The sequence below is a fragment of the Schistocerca nitens genome, chromosome 6 (assembly GCF_023898315.1).
Source record: "Schistocerca nitens isolate TAMUIC-IGC-003100 chromosome 6, iqSchNite1.1, whole genome shotgun sequence".
Classification (NCBI taxonomy): Eukaryota; Metazoa; Arthropoda; class Insecta; order Orthoptera; family Acrididae; genus Schistocerca; species Schistocerca nitens.
The window spans coordinates 242,264,420-242,292,107 of record NC_064619.1 but is presented as its reverse complement, the minus strand read 5'-3'; the positions used below and the strand labels follow the sequence as shown (position 1 = coordinate 242,292,107).

The window sequence follows — 27,688 nt, the reverse complement described above, 5'->3', positions numbered from 1 at the left end:
TCATACACAAATTGAAATCATACCCGCTTGACAACAATGTGTGTGTGTGTGTGTGTGTGTGTGTGTGTGTGTGTGTGTGTGTGCGCGCTGCTTACAATGGAAAAGTGGAGATAATATAGAACTCAGACTGACTATAACATGAAAAGCATTTTTGAGAAAGAGGAATTTGTAAACATTTAATATATATTAAGTGTTACAAAGTCTTTTCTGAAGCTTTTTTGTATGGAATCGCACGCGCGTACATACACACACACACACACACACACACACACACACACACACACACACACACACACACACAGTTATCGATCCCATATTTAACTGAATATCAGAGAAACTGAGACAGCTTTTTGTTAACATTCATACTCGTACATATAATGAATGCACCTCCATACCACAGACAACCAGACTCACTATCAGATCAACAGATGTCAGAAGCATGAATAAATGCTACAATCTCACAATCAACATTGATGCTTCAGCTTCTTCTGGTTCCAGTGCCTCAAATGGATTTCTGTATGATAAAATCCAAAATTTTATATACTGTAAAGCATTCAGAAACCAACAATACATTTTGCTATATAGTAAGTGAATTGACATATCTGAGGATTTATGTCAAGCAGAGGAGGATAAAAGTCTGCTGCAGTGTGCTACCACCAGGTGGCACAGATGTAAACTTGTAGTCGATTGGTAGGGGCTAGATGTGCATGCTGTGAACCACGCACATTGTTCATCAGATCTGTATGTATTTCACCCATAAGGCAATTAAGTCACGCCAGCAGTGCATGCACACGAGCTCCTTAAAATGTGAACAACTGCGATGTGCTTGTGGCCACTCAAAGAAAAACAACAAATAAATCTGCAAGGTGTCAAAAGTGTGAGTGCTCATAACCTCTTGGGCTCTTACAAAGCAGCCACCACTGCTTACAATGGACAAAGTGGAGAGAATATAGAACTCAGACTGACTATAACATGAAAAGCATTTTTGAGTAAGAGGAATTTGTAAACATTTACTATATATTAAGTGTTACAAAGTCTTTTCTGAAGCTTTTTTGTATGGAATCTAATCTTGTACAGAAGTGAAACTTCGGACAAGAAGAGAATAGAAGCTTTTGAAATGTGGCGTTACAAAAGAATGTTGAAGGTTAGATTTAACTAATGCAGAGGTATTGAATCAAACTGGGGGAAAAACAAATTTATGGCATAACTTGATAAGTGAATGGCTGATAGGACATCTTGTGGCACGAAAAAATTGAGATGGAGAGGCTGGCATGGAGAGCTGCTTCAAACTAGCCTTTGAACTGAAAACCATAACAATACACTGGTTTTACACTGAACCAGCCACTTACTGATGTGTTCATTTATTTCAAATATTCTTTTAACACCCGCATAAAACACACACTTCAACTGCATATTCAGATAATCAAATTAATCTAAATAACCACAAGTCTACGGCAGAACAGCAATGTAATTAAGACAATACTGGAGCACATAAATATCAGCATTTCCACATGTATGACATAGTATGCGTATGTACTGTCTAGCATCCACTATAATTTGAACTTAAGTCATGCATTATATAGTAACAAACAGAGCTGCAGGCAAGCAGATATTGTAATGCACTGCAAAACCCCACAATGATACCGAGTGAAACCTCAGTTGGGGGACCAAAATAAACACTGACTTTTACAATCATCCTACAGTATTTAGCAAATACCATGGAAAACAATCTGAATGGCCAGAGGGGATTTGAAGCACAGTCCTCTCAAATTAGTGTCCAGTGTCTAACTACAGTGCCATTTGGCTGGTTAAACAGCAAGAGGTGCCATCTGCAGGTTGCTTCATGTAGTGTGTCAATATAATTACATCTGAAGCAAAATCAAACTAAGGGGATGATCATTTATTCAGACAAGTCAATATTGCATCATCTTTTATTTATTTCATAAATTTGTTTTGCAGTTCCCCATGGACGTTGTGGACATTTGAATAGCAGGAAAAATGGAAGAGTCAGTTTAAATCAAACAGTGGAAAATCCAGGGTGGAATGTAACAATATTATGAAAAGGATAGTTGCTACTCATCATATGCCAAATCGGAGACAGGCACATAAAAAAAAGACTGTTGGAAAGTGATCTGTCGGCCAATAAGACCTTCATAAAAAATACACACACACACACACACACACACACACACACACACACACACACACACACACACACGACCACGACCACAGTCTCTGGCAGCTGAAGCCAGAAGGACCAGTTCAATTTGATGGTCTACACAATATTGTATTTGAAATTATTGTGAATAAAAGCAAAGTGGGTGTTTTATTTATTTTCTGCATCGTGCTCTTTGATTATAAAGGGGAACAAAAAATGTGTATGATGTGTTATTCAAATATAAGTACAGTGGAGAAACAAAATAATTAGGTTTATAATTACAAAAATCAGGTCTCAATGCATTAATGAGTGATCCAGTCCAATATATTATTATATGTCACAAAAGTTTCATAAAAATGGACAGAAATCAGCAGCACAAGCATAGCTCTGTCCATCAGATAACCATGAACAGTATTAACCACAACACACATTTATAACATGAAACATATTTCAGATAATGTACAGGTGTAGAAATAAAATTGTTTTGTTATGCAAACACAGATTGTCAAAAAATAAACAAATCAAAGGTCACAGTCACTTTTTAATTTATTTGCATGTAATTTAAAAAGTGAGCTAGCAATAATGCTAAACTTCAAACACAATTTTATGACCAGCAAGTTTCACTGTCACAGAAATAAAATTACATCTGACATAACTTAATCAGCTCCTATAAAAAAATTTGCCTCATCAACTCTCAAACACAGGTACGATATCATTAAATTCCAACATACTGAATACCTAATCAAAAATTTATTTCCTTAACAGAATCAATAACATAGTTATCAAGCCACAATAGTAATAGCTTTGAAAGACATAAGTAACACCAGCAAAAATACAACTAGGTTGCATACAATTAACAAAAGCTTGTAATTCTGTTGTTTAATCAAAGTACAATTAACAGAAGCTTGTAATTCTGTTGTTTAATCAAAGTAGTCTTCTATGTCAATGTCAGGATTAAGAAGATCCTCCCCATACACACTGACATCTAGCTGATTAAGTATTAAATTTTCACACATCTCTTCCAAGTCAGTTTCACCAATCAAGACTGCACCGTGCACCTTACCATCTTTTATTACCAACTTTATGTACTCATTTCCTTTCGTTACTCTTACCAAAAGTTCATAATCACTGTTCAGTTTCTGACCATTGAAAAGACCCAACAGAATCACTTTATAGCCAAAGAATTTTGTCACATGAGAAAATAGTTCAAAACAAAAATCTTGCATAATTTCCTCATTTGTTATTGATGCTGCCATACATTTTCCAGCATAAGATCCCATTTGCCTAGCCTGTGTCCAGAGCCGCATCTGAAACCAGTGAAATGCATGGGGCCATGATGCTGTACAAACATCTCCAGCAGCAAAAATATCCGGAACAGATGTTTCCATTTTCCAATCGACCTTTAAGCCACCGTCAGAAGCAAAGTCTATGTCTTTCAAATCTTTCACAAAAGAGGTATTTGGGATCACACCAGTCGCAGATACAATGAAGTCACAGCCATAGATAATTCCATTTGTCAGTTCAGCAAAGACTGGCCAGTCACTTTCCTCTGAATTGTACTTCAAATGATACTCATCTGCTGTAAGAATTTGCTTTATTTCACAATTGTACTCTACAGTAACTTTTGAGTTCTCCAGCTGGCTTCCTGATATGTTGAAATTTAAATGCCAGTCTGGACCTAAAGCTGCACCCCTTTCATCAGTTAGTTTCATTTTTGACAATGTGTACTTCATCCTCTTCACTACTGACTTTTCTTGATTATTTTCGCCCTTTTTGTTTATCTCTTCTTGAAAGAATGCAGCAGCTCCCGGGTCAATAAATGGAGCTGATATATGATTGTCTCTTACGACCCAAATTTTTTCTAGACCTTTTATTTCATGTACGATTTCAGTTGCAATGCCACCATTTCCTACAACTAAAATTCGTCTCGAATTTTTTACACGTTTTTCAAACTGTTCAACTGATTCTGTGTCCCTGATACCAATCACATAAGGATTATTTTTATCTATTAGTTTTGGATATCCCCCAGAACAGATGCAAAGCTTCTTGTATTCTACAGTGCGCCCTTGCTTGGTGTGAACTCTGTGGGATTGAGCGTCAACATCTACAACTATGTCTTCAATCACAGAGATAGAAGGGTATGTTTCTATGAGAGTGTGTACATCCCTTTCTTCAACTTCAAATTCTGTTAAAGTTTTGGTGAGTGCAGTTACATTTGTTGCTGCTTTAATCAAAGGAGATGCAGTTATTAATAAGCACTTTTCTCCAGGAGAGTAAAAGGACAGGCTTTCTGCACATGAAACACCTGCTATTCCACCTCCAACTATCACATATGCTGGTTCCTCCATATCTTCCAGTTTTACCTTAAATTTTACAATTCAGAGCAATTAAATCTTCAAAGATGGGCTCAGACTGCATCAAGACTTGTAGTAACGAGAGTAATCATAGGTCCGTAGAGGTACATCAAATACTAAAAGCCCATAGTCTCTAGCTTTGTCAACTGCAACCAAGAGTTCCGTGTGGCGCTTTTGACACAAACCAGTTTTCCTGTAATGAGACAGTCTATAAGAACCAGGGAAAAATACACTACCTGTAGCATACAAATGAATCATTTCAGTACAATTACCTTCTCTTTTCATTTCACACTGACTGAATTAATTGCTATGATGACTCTTCAAACATACATACATTGTAATTTTGACAATAATACAAATTATTTTTACATGCTAATTAGAATAATTCTGTAACTCCACTACAAGACAAATTTCTGTTACAGTCTACTTACAGGAGTGTACTACTATACATACTTATTTTCTGATCTCTACTTGTCATTCTTTCCATAATACTATGCATGAAAGTACTTCCTCATGCCCACATGATACCCTTGTGTAATACCCCTCTCCTCTAGAAGGAAATGACCAAAAATCAATGTGTGGCTGTTCCTCTTTTTAAAAAAAAAATCATATTTATTCTACATCTTCAGTACTTATAGGCTATATAGACAAATCCTTGCTATTGTACTCAAATGCAGTTCAACCTACTTTTACACACTACTTTGACAGCAGTCTTTAGGATTTGTGGCCTCATTTGACATTCATCAGCTTTTAAAAGTCTGGGACAGAGAGAGACAAATGTGGGGAAAGGTTATGCCTACAATTTTACACTGAGCAAGTCTCTAACTACGCCAGCTCACAGTTTTATTAATATCCACCAACTTAAAAGAGAATGACTTGTGAGGGAAGGTTCAATATGCGTAACAATGGAAAATCCAGATTGGAATATCGATAGTGTAGGAAAAGATAGATTGCTACTTACCATGAAGATAACACATTAAGTTGCAGACAGGCACAATTAAAATACATTTACACATAAGCGTTTGGCCAGTTTTTGTCAGAAAAAGAAAGAGAAACACACACCATTCATTCACACAAGCAAGCACACCACATGCACACATGACCACCAACTCTGGCAGCTTGGATCAGAATGCAACTATCATGTGGAACGGAAACAGAAATCTGCAGAGGGCAGGGAAAAAGGAAGGGATAGCAGTGTACAGGTGAGGGGGGGGGGGGGTGGGGGGGTGCACAGAGGGCACCCATTTCAGTAGATTTTTCACACATAGATGTTTGATGTGAATTAGGGAAGAGTGGTTAACTTGGGACAAAAATAACAAATATTAGTGTCAAGTTCACTGTCACCAGAGGTGGTTAGGCAGAATAGTTATCATCATCTTGGACATTTTCCAGCCACTGGCCAGGTCTGGTTGGAAAATAAGCCTCTCCATTGTCTTCTGTCTTGCCACCATCTCTCCATCTTCACCTTGGTCTTATGGACACATTCCTCCACTCCTTTCAGTCACTTGTCTCTTGGTCTTCCTCTTGGTCTCTTCCCTTCCAGTTTCACTCAACATACCCATACCATCTCAGCCTTGATTTCTCTATCTCCTCCTGTAATGGTTCCACCTTCATTAACTCTCCGATCCTCTCATTTCTTAACCTGTCTATCTTTGCCACGCCAATACTGTTCCTCAAGAATTTCATCTCACTAGCTTGTACTTTGCTTTTCTCTCTTCCTTTCATAACTCCGCTATCTCATGACATGTCAGGATTGGGACATAGTATGACTGGTATATAACCTTTTTACTCAACATGGTAGAGAAAAAGTATGAAAATGGTTCGATGAAGCCCCTGTCAGGCACTTAAGTGTGAATTGCAAAGTAACCACATAGATGTAGATATGGGTACATCCTTGCTCCATATCAGACTTCCGACACACTTCCGAAATGCTTCTGCTTTTCTCCCCCACTTGTTTATTTCTCTGTCATATTTCCATCTTCTTGTATCAGGCTTCCTAGGTACTTTAAACTCTCCACTCTCCTCAATCATTCCCCACCAATTGTTATTCCAGTTGTTCCTCTCTCCTTCATTCTTGTTGCAATAATCATCTAACTCTTACTTATACTCCCCCCCATGAACCATGGACCTTGCCGTTGGTGGGGAGGCTTGCGTGCCTCAGCGATACAGATGGCCGTACCGTAGGTGCAACCACAACGGAGGGGTATCTGTTGAGAGGCCAGACAAACATGTGGTTCCTGAAGAGGGACAGCAGCCTTTTCAGTAGTTGCAGGGGCAACAGTCTGGATGATTGACTGATCTGGTCTTGTAACATTAACCAAAACGGCCTTGCTGTGCTGGTTCTGCGAACGGCTGAAAGCAAAGGGAAACTACAGCCGTAATTTTTCCCCGAGGACATGCAGCTTTACTGTATGATTAAATGATGATGGCGTCCTCTTGGGTAAAATATTCCGGAGGTAAAATAGTCCCCCATTCAGATCTCCGGGCGGGGACTACTCAAGAGGACGTCTTTATCAGGAGAAAGAAAACTGGCATTCTACGGATCGGAGCGTGGAATGTCAGATCCCTTAATCGGGCAGGTAGGTTAGAAAATTTAAAAAGGGAGATGGATAGGTTAAAGTTAGATATAGTGGGAATTAGTGAAGTTCGGCGGCAGGAGGAACAAGACTTTTGGTCAGGTGATTACAGGGTTATAAATACAAAATCAAATAGGGGTAATGCAGGAGTAGGTTTAATAATTAATAAAAAAATAGGAGTGCGGGTTAGCTACTACAAACAGCATAGTGAACGCATTATTGTGGCCAAGATAGACACAAAGCCCATGCCTACTACAGTAGTACAAGTTTATATGCCAACTAGCTCTGCAGATGATGAAGAAATTGATGAAATGTATGACGAGATAAAAGAAATTATTCGGGTAGTGAAGGGAGACGAAAATTTAATAGTCATGGGTGACTGGAATTCGTCAGTATGAAAAGGGAGAGAAGGAAACATAGTAGGTGAATATGGATTGGGGGGAAGAAATGAAAGAGGAAGCCGCCTTGTAGAATTTTGCACAGAGCATAACTTAATCATAGCTAACACTTGGTTCAAGAATCATAAAAGAAGGTTGTATACCTGGAAGAATCCTGGAGATACTAAAAGGTATCAGATAGATTATATAATGGTAAGACAGAGATTTAGGAACCAGGTTTTAAATTGTAAGACATTTCCAGGGGCAGATGTGGATTCTAACCACAATCTATTGGTTATGAACTGCAGATTGAAACTGAAGAAACTGCAAAAAGGTGGGAATTTAAGGAGATGGGACCTGGATAAACTGAAAGAACCAGAGGTTGTAGAGAGTTTCAGGGAGAGCATAAGGGAACAATTGACAGGAATGGGGGAAAGAAATACAGTAGAAGAAGAATGGGTAGCTTTGAGGGATGAAGTAGTGGAGGTAGCAGAGGATCAAGTAGGTACAAAGACAAGGGCTAGTAGAAATCCTTGGGTAACAGAAGAGATATTGAATTTAATTGATGAAAGGAGAAAATATAAAAATGCAGTAAATGAAGCAGGCAAAAAGGAATACAAACGTCTCAAAAATGAGATAGACAGGAAGTGCAAAATGGCTAAGCAGGGATGGCTAGAGGACAAATGTAAGGATGTAGAGGCTTGTCTCACTAGGGGTAAGATAGATACTGCCTACAGGAAAATTAAAGAGACCTTTGGAGAGAAGAGAACCCATTGTATGAATGTCAAGAGCTCAGATGGCAACCCAGTTCTAAGCAAAGAAGGGAAGGCAGAAAGGTGGAAGGAGTATATAGAGGGTTTATACAAGGGCGATGTACTTGAGGACAATATTATGGAAATGGAAGAGGATGTAGATGAAGATGAAATGGGAGATAAGATACTGCGTGAAGAGTTTGACAGAGCACTGAAAGACCTGAGTCGAAACAAGGCCCCGGGAGTAGACAACATTCCATTAGAACTACTGATGGCCTTGGGAGAGCCAGTCATGACAAAACTCTACTATCTGGTGAGCAAGATGTATGAGACAGGCGAAATACCCACAGACTTCAAGAAGAATATAATAATTCCAATACCAAAGAAAGCAGGTGTTGACAGATGTGAAAATTACCGAACTATCAGTTTAATAAGTCACAGCTGCAAAATACTAACGCGAATTCTTTACAGACGAATGGAAAAACTAGTAGAAGCGGACCTCGGGGAAGATCAGTTTGGATTCCGTAGAAATGTTGGAACACGTGAGGCAATACTAACCTTACGACTTATCTTAGAAGAAAGATTAAGAAAAGGCAAACCTACATTTCTAGCATTTGTAGACTTAGAGAAAGCTTTTGACAACGTTAACTGGAATACTCTCTTTCAAATTCTGAAGGTGGCAGGGGTAAAATACAGGGAGCGAAAGGCTATTTACAAATTGTACAGAAAGCAGATGGCAGTTATAAGAGTCGAGGGGCATGAAACGGAAGCAGTGGTTGGGAAAGGAGTGAGACAGGGTTGTAGCCTCTCCCCAATGTTATTCAATCTGTATATTGAGCAAGCAGTAAAGGAAACAAAAGACAAATTTGGAGAAGGTATTAAAATTCATGGAGAAGAAGTAAAAACTTTGAGGTTTGCCGATGACATTGTAATTCTGTCAGAGACAGCAAAGGACTTGGAAGAGCAGTTGAACGGAATGGACAGTGTCTTGATAGGAGGATATAAGATGAACATCAACAAAAGCAAAACTAGGATAATGGAATGTAGTCAAATTAAATCGGGTGATGCTGAGGGGATTAGATTAGGAAATGAGACACTTAAAGTAGTAAAGGAGTTTTGCTATTTAGGGAGCAAAATAACTGATGATGGTCGAAGTAGAGAGGATATAAAATGTAGACTGGCAATGGCAAGGAAATCGTTTCTGAAGAAGAGAAATTTGTTAACATCGAGTATAGATTTAAGTGTCAGGAAGTCGTTTCTGAAAGTATTTGTATGGAGTGTAGCCATGTATGGAAGTGAAACATGGACGATAACCAGTTTGGACAAGAGGAGAAGAGAAGCTTTCGAAATGTGGTGCTACAGAAGAATGCTGAAGATAAGGTGGGTAGATCACGTAACTAATGAGGAGGTATTGAATAGGATTGGGGAGAAGAGAAGTTTGTGGCACAACTTGACTAGAAGAAGGGATCGGTTGGTAGGACATGTTTTGAGGCATCAAGGGATCACAAATTTAGCATTGGAGGGCAGCGTGGAGGGTAAAAATCGTAGAGGGAGACCAAGAGATGAATACACTAAGCAGATTCAGAAGGATGTAGGTTGCAGTAGGTACTGGGAGATGAAGAAGCTTGCACAGGATAGAGTAGCATGGAGAGCTGCATCAAACCAGTCTCAGGACTGAAGACCACAACAACAACAACTTACTTATACTAGTTTTCATCCCATATTCTTGTACTGTTCATTCCCATACATCCTCCTCCTTATTCCACTAAATCATCAGATCATCTGCAAACAACATAGCTTTCATATTTCCTTCACCAATTACTTGTGCTACTGTACTCGTTATATCATCCATCACTACAACGAAGAATAATGGTGAAAGTGCACTTCCCGTTTCAAGCCATTCTTCTGTTCAATCCAAGCTGATCTCTCTCCTCCCACTTTCACACAGCTGATACCTCCATGGTACATTTCCCTTATCCTCCAAATAATCTGTTTTGTTACTCCTCTGTTCTCCATGGCTTTCCGCACTTAGCTTCTATGTACGCAGAATGGTAACAGTCTTAATTACAACTGGCCAGCAGGGGTGGGATAGGGTGCTGTGTAAAAAGTAAGTGGTGCAGAATGCATGGAGCAGTTAACTTGGTACATATGGTGCTTACAATGTGGAAAAAAAAAAGAAAAGAAACACGACTCGCATGGGGGTAAGACGTGCCTAGAACCCACAAATGCAGAGATGGAAGTTTGTGACATTGCAAATTACAAAAATGATGTATTAGTGTCACATCCAAAGGCGTATGTGATCACTGGCTGTTTGGTGATAGTTCCAGTGACATTTCTGTCATCCCTATTGATGGGGTACAAGTGGGAATAGGGAGTCCTGAAAATAAGTAACTGACTAACACCAGGTAATTAGTGTATCCTTTATGCCTTCCATTTCAGGTAGGAATTAAGTTTCTTAAAATTTTTAATAAAATGTTAAGTACTAATTCCACAATTAATATCTGTCTGAGCTAACGTTAGACATAGATAACGCATGTGCATATCACTGCCTACCTTCTTTTGTTTTTCCCCTTTCTGTAGAGGAATATTTTTTTTTTTTTTTTTTTTTTTTTTTTTTTTTTTTTTTTTTTTTTTTTTTTGTGGGGTTTAAGGGCGCTCAACTACTGAGGTCATTAGCGCCCAGTCACAGTTGTTAGAGCACATGGAATCTAGTAAAACTCAAGGGGAGGGGGGGACACCAGAAAGTCCTGACAAAAATGCAGATAAAATAAGTAAAAAAGTTAGATGTCTTTCGACAAGCCAGTCAAGGTTATAAAACGCAGAACACGAGCAGCTGCTCGAGCGTCATCAGCTAAAATATCCGGTAAGGTAGATGGCAGGGACAGGACAACACGAGATTGAGTAAAGCGGGGACACGACAATAAAACATGGCGCACTGTTAATGCTTGACCACAAGGGCACTGCGGGGCTGGGTCACCGGAGAGCAGGTAGCGGTGGCTAAACCGGCAATACCCAATCCGCAACCTGGTCAGAAGGACCTCTTCTCACCGAGATGGTCGGGAGGAGGTTGTCCAAGCAGTTGGGAGCAGTGTTACTGCCCGGAGCTTGTTACCTTGGAGGGATGACCAGGCATCCCACCACAACGACACAAGCCTCTTACAAACAACCCCACGAACGTCAGATGACGGGACACAATGGGAGGCTGGCCGAGGCAGGACGACTGCAGCCTTGGCTGCAGCATCAGCAGCCTCATTCCCAGGCACTCCTACATGTCCGGGAACCCACAGAAAGCTGACAGGAGAACCATTATCAGCGAAAGAATGGAGGGACTGCTGGATCCGTTGCACCAAGGGATGGACCGGATAGGGAGCTCCAAGGCTCTGAAGAGCACTGAGGGAATCAGAGCAGAGTACATACGATGAATGGCGGTGGCGGCGGGCATACCGAACGGCCTGATGGAGAGCAAAAAGCTCCGCCGTAAAGCTGGAACATTGGTCGAGGAGCCGGTATTTAAAGGTGGCGGCCCCGACGACAAAGGCACAGCCGACACAATCGTCAGTTTTGGAGCCATCGGTGTAAATAAAGGTGTGACCGGCAAGTCGAGCATGAAGTTCGACAAACCGTGAGCAATACACTGTAGCCGGAGTACCCTCCTCCGGGAGAGAGCTGAGGTCGAGATAAATATGAACCGGACCCTGGGGCCAAGGTGGTGTCGGGCTTTCACCATCTCTGAAGGTGGTAGGGAGGGCAAAATCCAATTGTCGAAGCAGGCGACTGAAGTGGACTCCAGGGGGCAGCAGGGCAGACACATACAACCCGTACTGACGGTCGAGAGAATCGGCGAAGAAGGACTGATAAGAGGGGCGGTCGGGCATTGACAACAGCCGGCAGGCATACCGACACAGCAGTACGTCGCGCCTGTAGGTCAATGGTAATTCGGCAGCTTCAGCATAAAGACTCTCGACAGGACTAGTGTAGAAGGCTCCGGTCGCAAGACGCAACCCCCGGTGGTGGATGGAGTTGAGACAGCGAACGAGGGATGGCCAAGTAGACGAAGCTCCCATAATCCAGCTTCGACCGGACTATGGACCGATACAAGCGAAGCAGGACAGTGCGATCCGCTCCCCAAGATGAACCACTAAGAACTCCGAGGACATTAAGGGAATGTGTCCAACGGGCAGCCAAATAAGAGACGTGCGGCGACCAACAAAGTTCCCTGTCCAGTGTGAGCCCTAGAAACTTAGTTGTTTCCACGAATGGGAGAACAACGGGACCGAGATGTAAGGATGGCGGAAGGAACGCTTTATATCGCCAAAAGTTGATACAAACCATCTTCTCTTCAGAGAACCGGAAGCCATTTGCCACGCTCCATGAGTATAGGCTGTCTAGACAACGCTGAAGGCAGTGCTCCAGGAGGCATGTTCTCTGGGCACTGCAGTAGATCGCGAAGTCATCGACAAAGAGAAAGCCTGAGACATTAGGTAGAATGCAACCCACAATTGGATTGATCGCGATGGCAAAAAGGGCTACGCTCAAGACGGAGCCCTGAGGCACTCCGTTCTCCTGGAGGAAGACGTCAGACAATACGGAACCCACACGTACCCTAAACTTTCGATCCGTTAAAAAGGAATCAATAAAAAGGGGCAGGCGACCGCGTAGGCCCCACCTGTGCATAGTGCGGAGGATACCTCCTCTCCAACAGGTATCATAAGCCTTCTACAAATCGAAGAACACGACTACCGTTTGGTGCCTTCGCAAAAAGTTGTTGTTGATGAATGTCGACAAGGTCACAAGGTGGTCAACAGCGGAGCAGCGGCGACGAAAGCCGCATTGGACATTGGTAAGTAGCCGTCGAGATTCAAGAATCCAGACTAACCGAGCATTAACCATGCGCTCCATCACCTTACAGACACAGCTTGTAAGAGAAATGGGGCGGTAACTAGAAGGAAGGTTTTTTTTTTTTGTTTGTGGTTTTAGGGCGCAAAACTGCTATGGTCATTAGCGTCCGGTCCGTGACTGAGGAAATAATAAAAACTGAAAATGGAGAACAGCAAAAATGGGAACGAAACTCAAATAATTGGAGACACTAAAAGCAGAAACAAGGCTTAAAAGTCCACTACAGAGAGGGGTTGATGGTCCCCGATAAAACTTCAAATGACTGACGTCATTTCACTGTCACTAATAAACTGGAGAACGCGGTCGGCTGAGCGCGTGTCATCTGCTAAAATCGACGATAGATCAGGCGATAGCTGTAGACGGGAGCGCAACGGATTAAAATAGGGGCATTCAATTAAAAGGTGTCTTACCGTCCACAGCTGAGAGCAGTGGGGACAGAGTGGGGGAGGATTGCCGCTTAAAAGATGTTGATGGCTAAAAAGACAGTGCCCTATCTGGAGTCTAGCTAAAATTACCTCCTCCCGACGACGCGTTCGGGAGGAAGAGGTCCAAGCGCAAGGAAGGGCTTTCACTTCCCGCAATTTATTTCGGGGAAGTGTTGACCAATGCGCATGCCATAAATGAGCAACTTTGCGACATAAACCGCTCCGTAGATCGGTGAAGGGAAGCGACTGAATAGCTGGCCGAGGAAGAGAAACTGCAGCCTTGGCTGCTATATCAGCCGCCTCGTTCCCACAGATACCAGCGTGTCCCGGGAGCCAGAGGAACGCCACCGAGACGCCCCCCAGGTGGAGCAAGCGCAGACAGTCCTGAATCCGGTGGACCAGAGGGTGCACAGGGTAGAGAGCTTGGAGACTGAGGAGAGAGCTGAGAGAATCTGAGCAGATTACGTACTGTATCCGCTGATGGCGGCGGATGTAGTGGACAGCCTGGAGAACAGCGAAAAGCTCCGCAGTATAAACCGAACACTGGTCGGGAAGCCGAAAGTGATTTGGGGCGTCGCCAACAATATAAGCACTCCCTACACCCAACGATGTTTTCGAGCCGTCGGTGTAAATAAAGGTGGCGTCCGTCATTTGTGCACATAGAGCAGCAAATGCCCGACGATAAACAAGTGAAGGTGTACCATCCTTGGGAAATTGACAAAGATCACGGAGCAGACAGATCCGGGGACGGAGCCAAGGCGGTGCTGTACCCCAAGTTGTCAAGAAGGTTTTAGGAAAGCGGAAGGAAAGAGAATGGAGCAGTTGACGGAAGTGGACTCCCGGGGGTAGTAGGGAGGAGGAGCGGCCTGCATACCCTACATCAAAGGAGGCGTCGAAAAAAGGGTCATGGGCTGGATTAGCAGGCATGGAAGACAGATGGCTAGCATAACGGCTCAGAAGGACCGCTCGCCGATTGGACAGCGGAGGTTCAGTAGTCTCAGCATAAAGGCTTTCCACAGGGCTAGTGTAAAAAGCTCCAGACGCTAAACGTAATCCACGGTGGTGGATAGAGACGAGACGCCGAAGAATAGACGGCCGAGCAGAGGAGTAGACTCTGCTTCCATAGTCCAATTTCGAGCGCACTAAGGCGCGATAGAGGCGGAGAAGGACCACTCAGTCCGCTCCCCAGGAGGTACCATTCAGGACACAGAGGGTGTTGAGCGTTCGCAGACAGCGAGCCGAAAGATAGGAAACGTGGGAGGACCAGCACGGTTTTCTGTCAAACATAAGACCCAAGAATTTAGTGACGTCTGAAAACGGAAGGTTGACAGGACCTAGATGTAAGGAGGGCGGAAGAAACTCCTTACGTCGCCAAAAATTAATACAAACGGTCTTACTGGGAGAAAAACGGAAGCCGGTTTCGAGGCTCCAAGAGTGGAGGCGATCGAGACATCCTTGAAGACGTCGTTCAAGAAGGCTGGTCCGTTGAGAGCTGTAGTAGATCGCAAAATCGTCCACAAAGAGGGAGCCCGAGACATCAGGAAGGAGACAATCCATAATTGGATTTATAGCGATGGCAAACAGTACAACACTCAGCACGGAGCCCTGGGGTACCACTTTTTCTTGAGAGAAAGTACGGGAGAGAGTAGTGTTCACCCGCACCCTAAATGTTCGCTCTGCCATAAATTCGCGAAGAAAAAGGGGCAGCCGGCCTCGAAAGCCCCAAGAGAACAGTGTGCGGAGGATGCCTGTCCGCCAACAGGTATCGTATGCTCTCTCCAGATCTCTCCAGATCTCCGGAGAAAATTGTTCATGATATAAGTGGAGAGAGCAACAAGATGGTCAACTGCAGAGCGATGCTTTCGGAATCCGCATTGGGCAGGTGTTAAAAGACTGCGTGATTCCAGCCACCAAGCTAAACGGTAATTCACCATACGCTCCAAAATCTTACAGACACTACTCGTGAGAGAAATGGGGCGATAGCTAGAGGGGAGATGTTTGTCCTTTCCAGGTTTCGGAACAGGAACGACGATAGCTTCCTGCCATCGCCTGGGAAAAGTACTGTCTGTCCAAATTCGATTATAAAGGCGAAGGAGGTAACGCAGACTATGGGTTGATAAATGCAGCAACATTTGGACATGGATACCATCCGATCCTGGGGCGGAGGAGCGAGAAGAAGAGAGGGCATGTTGGAGTTCCCCCATGGAGAAAACAGTATTGTAGCTTTCGTGATTTTGAGAGGAGAAAGCATGATGTCGCACTTCCGCTGCACGTTTCTTCGGGAGAAACGCTGGCGGGTAATTTGAAGAGCTCGAAATCTCAGCAAAGTGCTGACCCAATGAGTTAGAAATTGCGACGGGGTCAACTAAGGTATCATGCGCGACAGTGAGCCCAGAGACCGGGGAGAAACTAGGCGCGCCTGAGAACCGTCGAAGCCGACTCCAAACTTCCGAGGAGGGAGTGAAGGTGTTAAAGGAGCTAATAAAGAATTTCCAGCTTGCCTTCTTGCTATCGCAGATGACGCGACGGCATCGCACACGGAGATGCTTATAGCGGATACAGTTTGCCAAAGAAGGATGGTGACGGAAAATGCGAAGAGCACGTCGCCGCTCACGTATTGCGTCACGGCATGCCTCGTTCCACCAAGGAACTGGGGGGCGCCGGGGCAATTCGGAGGTGCGTGGTATTGAACGTTCCGCAGCTGTAAGGATAACGTCGGTAATATGTGTGACCTCATCGTCGACGCTGGGAAAGCGACGGTCATCGAATGTCGCTAGAGACGAAAAAAGTGTCCAATCGGCTTGGGCAAACTTCCAACGTCGCGGGCGCATGTATGGCAGTTGAGGCTGCAGCCTAGAAGGAAGGTGTCTATCCTTCCCGGGTTTGGGTATAGGAACAACGAAGGCGTCACGCCAACGCATGGGGACCTGACCTTCGGTCCAGACGCGATTGTAGGTGCGAAGAAGGAAGCTTTTGCCCGCCGGAGAAAGGTGTGCCAGCATCTGAACGTGAATGGCATCTGGCCCCGGAGCAGAGGACCGGGACAGTGCAAGCGCACGTTCGAGTTCCCGCATAGTAAAGGGGGCATTATAAGTTTCCAGATTCAGCGAGTGGAAGGAAGGTCGCCGAGCCTCTTCTGCCTCTTTCCTGGGAAGGCAGGCAGGGTGGTAATGGGCGGAGCTTGAAACCTCCGCGAAAAACCGGCCGAAGGTGTTGGAGACAGCCACAGGATCAACGAGGACCTCATTACCTGAGGTCAGGCCAGGTACCGAGGAGTGGGCCTTAATGCCCGACAGCTGGTGCAGGCCTCCCCAAACGACAGAAGAGGGAGTAAAACTGTTAAAATGAGCTGGTGAAAGAGGCCCAACAAGCTTTTTCGCTGTCTTTGATGACTCTACGGCATTGCGCTCGGAGTCGTTTGTATCAAATACAGTTTGCCAACGTAGGATGGCGGCGAAAGGTGCGTAAAGCGCGTCGTCGAGCACGGATAGCGTCTCTACAAGCCTCATTCCACCAGGGGACGGAAACGCGACGTGAAGAAGAGGTAGTATGAGGAATGGAACGTTCGGCAGCATTGACGATAATAGCCATGAGGTATTCGACCTGACTGTCACAACTGAGAAAATCGTGGTCCGGAAAGGCCGCCAGGGAGGAGTAAAGTCCCCGTCAGCTTTCGGTATGTTCCAGCTCGAAGGACGTGGGGATGGGGTGTGGTGCAGGAGATGAACGACACAGGGGAAGTGGTCGCTCAAATAGGTGTCAGAAAGGACATACGACTCGAACCGATGGGCAAGAGTGGTAGAACAGATCGAAAAGTCCAAGTGGGAGGAGGTATGAGTATAGTCCGAGAGGAAAGTCGGGGTGCCAGTATTGAGGCAGACAAGATTGAGATGGTTGAAGACATCTGCCAAGAGTGAGCCTCTTTGACAGGATGCAGGAGAGCCTCAAAGGGGATGATCGGCATTGAAGTCGCCAAACAATAAAAACGGCGGAGGAAGCTGAACAATCAGGTGCATCATGTCAGCCCGACTAACTGCGGATGACAATGGAGTGTAGATGGTACAAACAGAAAAAGTAAAAGCAGAAAGAGTAATACGGACAGCTATTGCTTGGAGTGGGGTGGTCAATGGGATGGGATGGTAATAGACATCATCCCGAACGAGCAACATGACCCCACCATGAGCTGGGATACCGTCCACAGGGGTGAAGTCATACCGCTCCGAGGTATAGTGGGTAAAGGCAATACGATCAGTCGGGCGCAACTTGGTTTCCTGGAGACCAAGGACGAGCGGACAGTGCAGGCGGAGGAGCAGTTGTAATTCCTCCCGATTAGATCGAATACCTCTTATGTTCCAATGAAACAACGCCATCGCTAGTCAAAAAGTTGGGGGAACGAGACGGGGGAAGAGCTGGTCACCTCGACGGCCGCGGAGGGCCAGGTTTCGAGGGAACAGCGCTACAACCGGCGGGAGGCGGATCCTGTTCCATCGAGTCGTCGCCAGCTGCGGCCGCTGTCCCAGGTTGTGTAGGAGGGGCAGCATCATTTGCCGACGAGAGGCCAGCTGAGCGCCTGGCAGCAGAGCGTCCCGGCGAAACTGAGGACGGCCGGGAGCAGCGACTCACGGATGGAGTGTCAGACGAAACGCGCCGGGGTGGAGAGGGGGATAAAGACTTCTTCTTGGATGCCTTCTTGGAAGTCCGCGGAGGCACGGGGATGGTGGGCTGGACCCGAAGAAGGTCCTCAAGCGCAGGGTCCGTTTTGGAACGCCGGACCTCGGAAGCTGGGGTCCGGAAAGTTTCCCCGATGGACGCCTGAGAAGAGGATTGCTTCTCAGGCGGCGGGGGGGGAGGAGGAGGAGGAAGGGTGGCCCCTGGGGCAGAGGGGGCGGGGGCCACGGAGGAGGAGGATTTGGAAGGGAGGGATTTGGGAGGCAGACGCATAGACCCCGGATGGGGGGAGGAGGTGGAGGGGGGACAGGATAGGGGTGAGGATATTGTGGAAGGAATGGACACGACTGAGGCAAACGAAGTGGTCAACGTCACGGGATGGAGGCGGTCATACTTCTTCCTGGCCTCAGAATAAGAGAGACGATCCAAAGTTTTGAGTTCTTGAATCTTCTTCTCCTTCTGATACATGGGGCAGTCTAAGGATCTAGGCGAGTGGATGCCAGGACAATTAACGCACCGAGGTGGTGGGGTGCATGTATGTTCCTCACAAAGAGGACGTCCACAATCGCCACAAAGGGGCTCAGCCTCACACCGTGACGACATGTGCCCAAAGCGCAAACACCGAAAACAGCGCATAGGAGGCGGGACGTAAGGTCGCACGTCGCACCGGTAGCACATCACCTTTACCTTCTCCAGGAGAATGTCCCCCTCGAAGGCGAGGATAAAGGCCCCAGTGTCGATGCGATGGTCTTTGGGGCCGCGCTGGACTCGCCGGACGAAATGTACGCCTCCGCGCTCCAGGTTGGCCCTGAGCTCCTCATCACATTGCAGCAGGAGGTCCCGATGAAAAATAACCCCCTGCGTCCTATTCAGTGCCAGATGTGGGACAATTGACACTGGGATGTCCCCTAGTCGGTCGCACGCCTGGAGCGCCGCCGACTGTGTGGCGGAGGTGGTCTTTATAAGAACGGACCCCGAACGCATTTTACTGAGGGCCTCAATTTCCCCGAAGATGTCCTCGATGTGCTGAACAAAGAACATGGGCTTGGAGGTGGCGAACGTCCCCCCATCGGTTCGAGAACAGACCAAATGGCGGGGGAAGTACTTCGCCCCAAGGCGGCGGGCCTGTCCTTCCTCCCAGGGAGTGGCCAAGGGGGAAAGGGCAGGAGAACCAGAACCAGAGACAGTACCTTTCTTTTTAAAAGACTCGGCCGCAGAGCGACCTGATACATGTTGACGTTTCATCTGCAAAACATCCGCCCCGATACCACCCACTCCGACCAGGGGCTCTCCCCACGGGCGCCACCCAGCCTCAGCAAGGGCCACCTGGCAGGATGACCGTTGCCGGGAGTCCTGATGCCCCAAGGAGACGGGCATCTACTCCTTGGCCGACGTGGGGAGGGTGCAGCTCAGGTATCGGCAGTACGATCCCTGTGTTGTCGGGGCTACAACCTAGAGGGTACATGACGACCCCACCACAACGGGCTGGCTACCGTGCTGGATTTCGGGTGCCATGGAAAGTCCATCATGATCGTAGGTGCAGATGGGGACGAACTATGGGCGTAACTTGTACAACCCATCAGGCGTTTAGACCCAATTTGAGGAATAGTGGGTATGGTTACAACGCCGTTACAATGCTGAGTGCCAAGGTCTTAGTGCACTGAGGACCAGTGGTACAACACGTAAGGCGTCCTTCCCCAAAAGGCTCGTACTTCTGTAGAATTTTGAAAAATGAAGGTCAAACTCCAAGGGGGACCATCACATGGAAGGCCAAAATGGTTGAAACTCCTTTTAGTCGCCTCTTACGACAGGCAGGAATACCTCGGGTCTATTCTTACCCCGGACCCGCAGGGGGATCTGTAGAGGAAGACGAAAGCTATGAATGATTAGTCTCTAGTGATCTGTCTTATTTAACAGTGTGTAGCGAGTGAGCGTGCAACGAGAATACTAGTCTGCCACTAGGAAAAGCATATGAATTTTTTTTTGTGGTAGGTTCCTATGGAACCAAACTGCTAACATCATTGGTCCCTAGACTTACTACGCACTACTTAGTCTAACTTGCACTACAGACAACACACACTTCCATGCCTGAGGGAGGACTCGGAACCTCCAATAGGGGTGGAGCGATGCGAACTGTGGCAAGGCACCTCAGACCATGCGGTGAAAAGCATATGAAAATTAACACAGGACACTGTTGTAATAATCTATATAAGGAGCATTTCTAATGGCTATAATAAGATAAGTTTTACATGCAGCATACTCAAATATGTGAGGCTAATGGAAAATAATAAATGTGGAGGTATATTTAATAACTTATTATTATGATTAAAGTACATTTTTCAGACATAGCATACCACTTTGCAGTCAAATAATTTTTTATAAGACTTTCTGCACAACAAAGTCCACAATTAAATGTTACTAAGGAGAATTGAAATTTAAAATATGTAAATATGTAGTTATTATTTTACATGGTATTTTACATGGTATCAGTTTATACTGATCCACCAATCTTGCTTTATTAAACCTCCAGATAATGATAAACAATACTTACGTGAAACTTAATATTTCACCATTGTGTGGTGAAATGAATTGCTTTAGCAAATTAATATTTTTGTGATGTAACACCAAATATTCATCTCTGCAAATGGGACAAGGGTTTCCAGTTGAAATTACACCTTGCCTCTGGAAAAAAAAAAGGCAAAAAGCTTTGATGTAGGAATAAATTAATGAACATGTACTAGAACTATCAAAGAATAATAAAAATTACAAAAATACATAAAAAATAATGGTCCACCTTGATGCAGAATTCTTGAACATTTTCTGAGTTCGAATATCATAAATTACATTGAGCCCGAAAAGCTTTAATGTCCACAAATTAGCGTAGTTTTAGAAAGCATTGAACTCGGCTTGCCATTTTCTCACACTGTGGAGTATGGACGAAGGGCAACTGGCACATTCCATATTCTAGATTTTTGAAAAGCATTTGATATGGTCTCCCACTGCGGACTGTTTACAAAAGTAGAAGCATGTCAAATAGGTTCCCATATACGAGTGTGGCTCAAACACTCCTTAAGTAATAGAACCCAGTCAATTATCCTCGATGGTGAGTTCATCAGAGACAAGAGGGTATCATCAGGAATGTCCCTGGGAAGTGTGAAAGGACTACTATTATTTTCTATATACATGAATGATGTGGTGCACACGGTACGCAGCTACCTACAGTAGTTTGCCGATGATGAGGTGCATGAGAAGGAGTCAAAGCAGAGTGACTGTGGAAGTATACAAGATAACAGATAAAATTTCTAGTCCATTTAATGAATTGCAGCTAGCTCTAAATGAAGGAAAATGAAAGTTAATGCAGATCAGTAAGAAAAACAAGCCTGTAATGTTTCCATACAGCATTAGCAGTGTCCCACTTGACACAGTCATGTCAATTAAATATCTGGGCATAATGTTGCAAAGTGATATGAAATGAAACGAGGATGTCAGGATTGTGGTGGGGAAGGCGAATGGTTGACTTCAGTTTATTTGGAGATTTTGGGATAGTGTGGTTCACCTGTAAAGAGGGAACATCTGGCAGCTAATGCGACCTGTTCTTGAGTACTGCTTGAGTGTTTTGGATCTGCATCAGGTCAGATTAAAAGAAGACATCTAAGCAATTCAGAGGCAGACTGCTAGATTTGTTACCGGTGTAAGCTCATAGGCCCAATTTTCATAGACGGAACACTGAATGCACACAAGTATTGCAGACTGTTAACAGACCACCTTCCACAGATACTAGATGATGTTCCTCTGCAGATTGGGATGAGCTTGTGATACCAACATGATGGCTGTCCAGCTCACAGTGCACGAAATATTCCAGTATGTCTTCACAAATTGTTTCCAAATTGCTGAAATGGATGCAGCGGACCTGTACCTTGCCTGGCCCCTTCCCTAGATTTGATGTCTGTAGACGTTTTTCTGTGGGGAAAGCTAAAGACACTGTCTGCAAGGACATTCCAACTAGCTCGTACATCTCCGCTGAAATGCTAACGTATGTACAGTAGTAATTCCGTATCATACTGGAGGCATGTTGCAGTCACCAATAGTCATTTTGAACCAACCTGTGATGGTCAATTGTCTCACTACTGGTTAGAACCCATATGACTAGTGTATGACTTGTGTTGTTCTTCAGTGTGTGCTATCACAGGTATTGTACAAGTGTCAGTGTGGGAACTTTTCAAAAGACGATATCTGATAAAGGGCTCACAATAGAATTCTATGACAACCATCACTGACATTCTAATTTACCCTACTTTTAGTTTCTTTATGTCAATAGGCACTGTTCCATTTAAAAACATGTATTTTTGCACAAAAAATACACTTTCTAAGTATTATTATAATCCGTATATTGGGTAACAATACAAGCCCCTGATTACCAATCCATTCTCTGAAAAAACAGCACGAAATAGCACTTTCCATTTCCATTGTATCTGCAGGGCAAGTTTTACATGATTCACCCTGTAGTAGGGAACATTCCACGTAGGAAAAATATATCTAAAAACAAAGATGATGTGACTTACCAAACGAAAGTGCTGGCAGGTCGATAGACACACAAACATACACACAAAATTCTAGCTTTCGCAACCAACGGTTGCTTCGTCAGGAAAGAGGGAAGGAGAGGGAAAGATGAAAGGATGTGGGTTTTAAGGGAGAGGGTAAGGAGTCATTCTAATCCCGGGAGCGGAAAGACTTACCTTAGGGGGAAAAAGGGACAGGTATACACTCGCACATACAGACACATAGCCATCCGCTCGTATACAGACACAAGCAGACATATGTAAAGGTAAAGAGTTTGGGCAGAGATGTCAGTCGAGGCGGAAGTGCAGAGGCACAGATGTTGTTGAATCACAGGTGAGGTATGAGTGGCGGCAACTTGACATTAACGGAGATTGAGGCCTGGTGGGTAACGGGAAGAGAGGATATATTGAAGAGCAAGTTCCCATCTCCGGAGTTTGGATAGGCTGGTGTTAGTGGGAAGTATCAAGATAACCCGGACGGTGTAACACTGTGCCAAGATGTGCTGGCCGTGCACCAAGGCATGTTTAGCCACAGGGTGATCCTCATTACCAACAAACACTGTCTGCCTGTGTCCATTCATGCGAATGGACAGTTTGTTGCTGGTCATTCCCACATAGAATGCATCACAGTGTAGGCAGGTCAGTTGGTAAATCACGTGGGTGCTTTCACACGTGGCTCTGCCTTTGATCGTGTACACCTTCCGGGTTACAGGACTGGAGTAGGTGGTGGTGGGAGGGTGCATGGGACAGGTTTTACACTGGGGGCGGTTACAAGGGTAGGAGCCAGAGGGTAGGGAAGGTGGTTTGGGGATTTCATAGGGATGAACTAAGAGGTTACGAAGGTTAGGTGGACGGTGGAAAGACACTCTTGGTGGAGTGGGGAGGATTTCATGAAGGATGGATCTCATTTCCGGGCAGGATTTGAGGAAGTCGTATCCCTGCTGGAGAGCCACATTCAGAGTCTGATCCAGTCCCGGAAAGTATCCTGTCACAAGTGGGGCACTTTTGGGGTGGTTCTGTGGGAGGTTCTGGGTTTGAGGAGATGAGGAAGTGGCTCTGGTTATTTGCTTCTGTACCAGGTCGGGAGGGTAGTTGCGAGATGCGAATGCTGTTGTCAGGTTGTTGGTGTAATGGTTCAGGGATTCCGGACTGGTGCAGATTCGTTTGCCGCGCGCGCGCGCGCGCGCGCACACACACACACACACACACACACAAGCAGACATATTCAAAGACAAAGAGTTTGGGCAGAGATGTCAGTCGAGGCGGAAGTGCAGAGGCAAAGATGTTGTTGAATGACAGGTGAGGTATGAGTGGCGGCAACTTGAAATTAGCTGAGATTGAGGCCATGAACCAGTCATCACCATTACGACACTTCGGGCATAATAAAGTGCTCATTTCCCAATGCACATGCCTCCCACTGAGAAGAAAAAGAACGGCACAAATTGGTGTGTTATGTGCTACTCAAGAGGAAGAAGTAGTTAAGTGCATGGCATTGCAAAAAGTGTGGTGGTGCTGCTATACATTAGAACATTACATTTCAGCTAGTACAAACAATCATACTAGCTGAAATACAGGGTGTGCCAAAAAGAATCATCCAATTAAAAAAATCAGAACTATTATGTTATTTAAGATATGTGCGGGAACAATGTACCACAGGAAAGAGCAAACACTCAAGGTTTTCACGGTTCCTGCTACACAACAGCAGTGTGCGCCCACTTATGTTCTATTAAAAATGGTGTTGGGACAACAGAAAGCATTTCATGTTTTATGTTTTGTGCAGTGCGGGTCAGTAATACGATTTTGCCCGACTTTTGTACTAGGTTAGCATTAGTCAATGGCATGGAAAATTCAGAGAAACAGGTTGGTTGTGTAAAGGCAAATTGCCGAACCACCCCTGAGTGACACATACGTCGAACGCATCTGCCATAGTTTCACAAGCAGTCCACAGAAATCTGTTCACCGTGCAGCTCAACATGCCCCCGATGTTTGTCTGGCCTGTGTTGCTTCGACGTTCACACATGAAACCTTAAAAACTCAGCTACTACACATGAAACCTTAAAAACTCAGCTACTACACATGAAACCTTAAAAACTCAGCTACTACACATGAAACCTTAAAAACTCAGCTACTACACATGAAACCTTAAAAACTCAGCTACTGCAAGCTCTTCGTGAAGGTGACAAACAATAACGTGTTAAGTACCGTAATTTTGTTCTTGGCAAGATGGAGGATGATGCTTTTCTTCCACACTTAGTGTTTAGTGATGAGGCAACATTCCATTTAAATGGAAACATGAACCATCATAATGAGATAAAATGTGATATATAACAACCACTTTATGATGTACAACATGAGATGGACTCTCCAAAATTTAATGTGTTTTGTTTAGTATCACGGGAAAATGTATACAAGTTGCACTGGACCAAGTGATTCAGCCTTATATTACCGGCGTGCAAGGTCAGCAGACCTGACTGCATGTGACTATTTCTTGTGGGGGTTTATAAAAGACTCTGTTTATGTGCCTCCATTACCAACAACAACGAATGAACTGAGACATCGCGTAACAGCAGCTGCGGAAGCTGTAACTCAAGACATGCTCACTGCAGTGTGGAAATAATTTGAATACCACATTGACATATGCCATGCATCTTGAGGGGGGCATATTGTACAAGTATGAGAAAGAATGAAAAGAACTTTTTGAGTTTCCCATTCGTCAAAAAACAAAATTCATTGTATATGTTTATTAGTTTCAGAAATATATACATGCCAAATCTGATGACTTTTTTTTGAGACACCCTGTATATTAAACCTGATTTCACAGCAAACATTAGGGAATTTAAATATGATGTTATTTACTAAACAGCACAGCAGACACAATGTAAGGTATAAACTCACATGTATTTGGACACAAAAACATCAGTCTTCCTGAAGAAGTGTGCACACAACTTTCAGTAATTACAGAAGTATAATCCAAAAATCTCTTCAAAACACTCGAGAAATGAAACAAACAAACATCATTATCAGTGATATGAATATAATAGAGGGAAACATTCCACGCAGGAAAAATATATCTAAAAACAAAGATGATGTGACTTACCAAACGAAAGCGCTGGCAGGTCGATAGACACACAAACAAACACAATCATACACACAAAATCCTAGCTTTTGCAACCAACGGTTGCTTCATCAGGAAAGAGGGAAGGAGAGGGAAAGACGAAAGGATGTGGGTTTTAAGGGAGAGGGTAAGGAGTCATTCCAATCCCGGGAGCGGAAAGACTTACCTTAGGGGGAAAAAAGGACAGAAGATGACAAAAGATGAGAAGTACTGATATAATAATTGCTGAAATTGTGTTCAGTTTAATGTCATTGGGTGCTCCCTAAATACAAAAGAAATGAACTAGAGCAAAAATCATTCAGTGAATTTTAGTGTCTGTCCTAGATTTGATCTTTCTTTGGATTCACTGGAGAATGGTAGTGTTCATATCATAGAAATGTATTACTTACTGTAGATCCCATTCAGTCTGTAAGTGATGGAGAATGATTACTTAGCAACATAACAGAAACAAAATGTGTTTGATATCAGTGCTGTCTTTACGCCAATTAGATAAATTTTCCATTTGCCCTCACACATTGCTCTCTTGTGATTGTCAAATGATGGCTGCCACTGATTAATTATTTAGTCTTTGGCAAGTAGTAACCTTCATTACCAAACCAGAAATCTCTACCAGAAAGCTGCAATCCTATGCCCAACTGACTGCATGCACAATATAGCAATGTATGGGCAGTTTTTGGATAAGATCGAAGGCAAAATAGATAAAGAAAAGACCTGAGCTTGGCTGACCAATGGAACCCTAAAGTAGGTAACTGAAGGGCCGATATTTGCTGCACAGGAACAAACCATCAGAACTAATGCTATTAAAGCCAGAATAAAGAAAGCAAACCATGAAGTGCAGACCCTACAGTGAAGCTGAAGAAACAATTAACTATATATTGAGCTGTTGCAGAATGATTGCTGAGACTAATTAAAACAGGTGTACAAATTATCCACTGGACCTTCTGCCAAACTTACCAAATGGCAGTCGCAAGGCACTGGTGGAATCACAAGCCAGATATAGTTGTTGGAAATTAAAATGACAAATTACTGTGCAACTTCAGACTCTAGACAGATCGAATGTTGGAATACAGTACACCAGACATCATAGTTTGGGTGAAAAAGAAGTGGGGATCATTCACATTTCCATTCCAGGTGGTAGCAGAGTCGACAAGAAACAGGTGGAAAAACTTACGAGAAATGATAACTGAATAATAGAGCTGCAGCAACTGGTATAAACCAGTGAATGTGGTCCCAGTTATTTTCGGTGTGCTGGGAGTAGTTCCAAAAGATTAATGGGCACTTGAAAACCACGGCATTGATATAAATCCATATTCCAACCACAACAACCATTTCAGTGGAATTTGCACAGATTATCTGCCGATACATCCAGCACCCTTAGACCCTTGAAGTGTCAGATTAGTGATAAAATACATCATCTGGCGTAGTGACTCATTTACTATGTTGATTGTAATAATGATAATGATGTTTATATCTAAAAACAAAGATGATGTGACTTACGAAAGCGCTGGCAGGTCGATAGACACACAAACAAACACAATCATATACACACAAAATTCTAGCTTTCGCAACCAACGGTTGCTTCATCAGGAAAGAGGGAAGGAGAGGGAAAGATGAAAGGATGTGGGTTTTAAGGGAGAGGGTAAGGAGTCATTCCAATCCCGGGAGCGGAAAGACTTACCTTAGGTGGAAAAAAGGACATGAAATGAGTTTTTTATTAGTGGCACCATTCAAATAAACACACATACAATACTATGTTCACTCATACTTGCACGACACAGAACAGTATTCTACTTTAGGGATATCCACTG

The 27,688-nt window shown here is 44.2% G+C and overlaps 2 protein-coding genes across 2 annotated transcripts in view; both read right to left on the bottom strand.

Moving 5' to 3' along the window:
• Positions 1-255: 255 nt before the first annotated feature.
• LOC126263748 (pyridine nucleotide-disulfide oxidoreductase domain-containing protein 1) lies at positions 256-4,506 on the bottom strand. Its single transcript, XM_049960933.1, has one exon. It carries the CDS (start codon positions 4,504-4,506, stop codon positions 3,079-3,081), a length of 1,428 nt encoding a protein of 475 aa, XP_049816890.1. The 3' UTR covers positions 256-3,078.
• Positions 4,507-4,567: 61 nt separating this feature from the next.
• Positions 4,568-27,688, bottom strand: part of LOC126263749 (28S ribosomal protein S18b, mitochondrial) — a 70,856-nt gene continuing 47,735 nt past the window's right edge. The window contains exons 4-5 of the mRNA XM_049960934.1: positions 20,758-20,888; positions 4,568-4,705 (exon numbers count right to left, since the gene is read on the bottom strand). Of these exons, the coding sequence (XP_049816891.1) occupies positions 4,576-4,705; positions 20,758-20,888 (261 nt within the window). The 3' untranslated portion in view covers positions 4,568-4,575. The remainder of the gene's footprint in view (positions 4,706-20,757; positions 20,889-27,688) is intronic.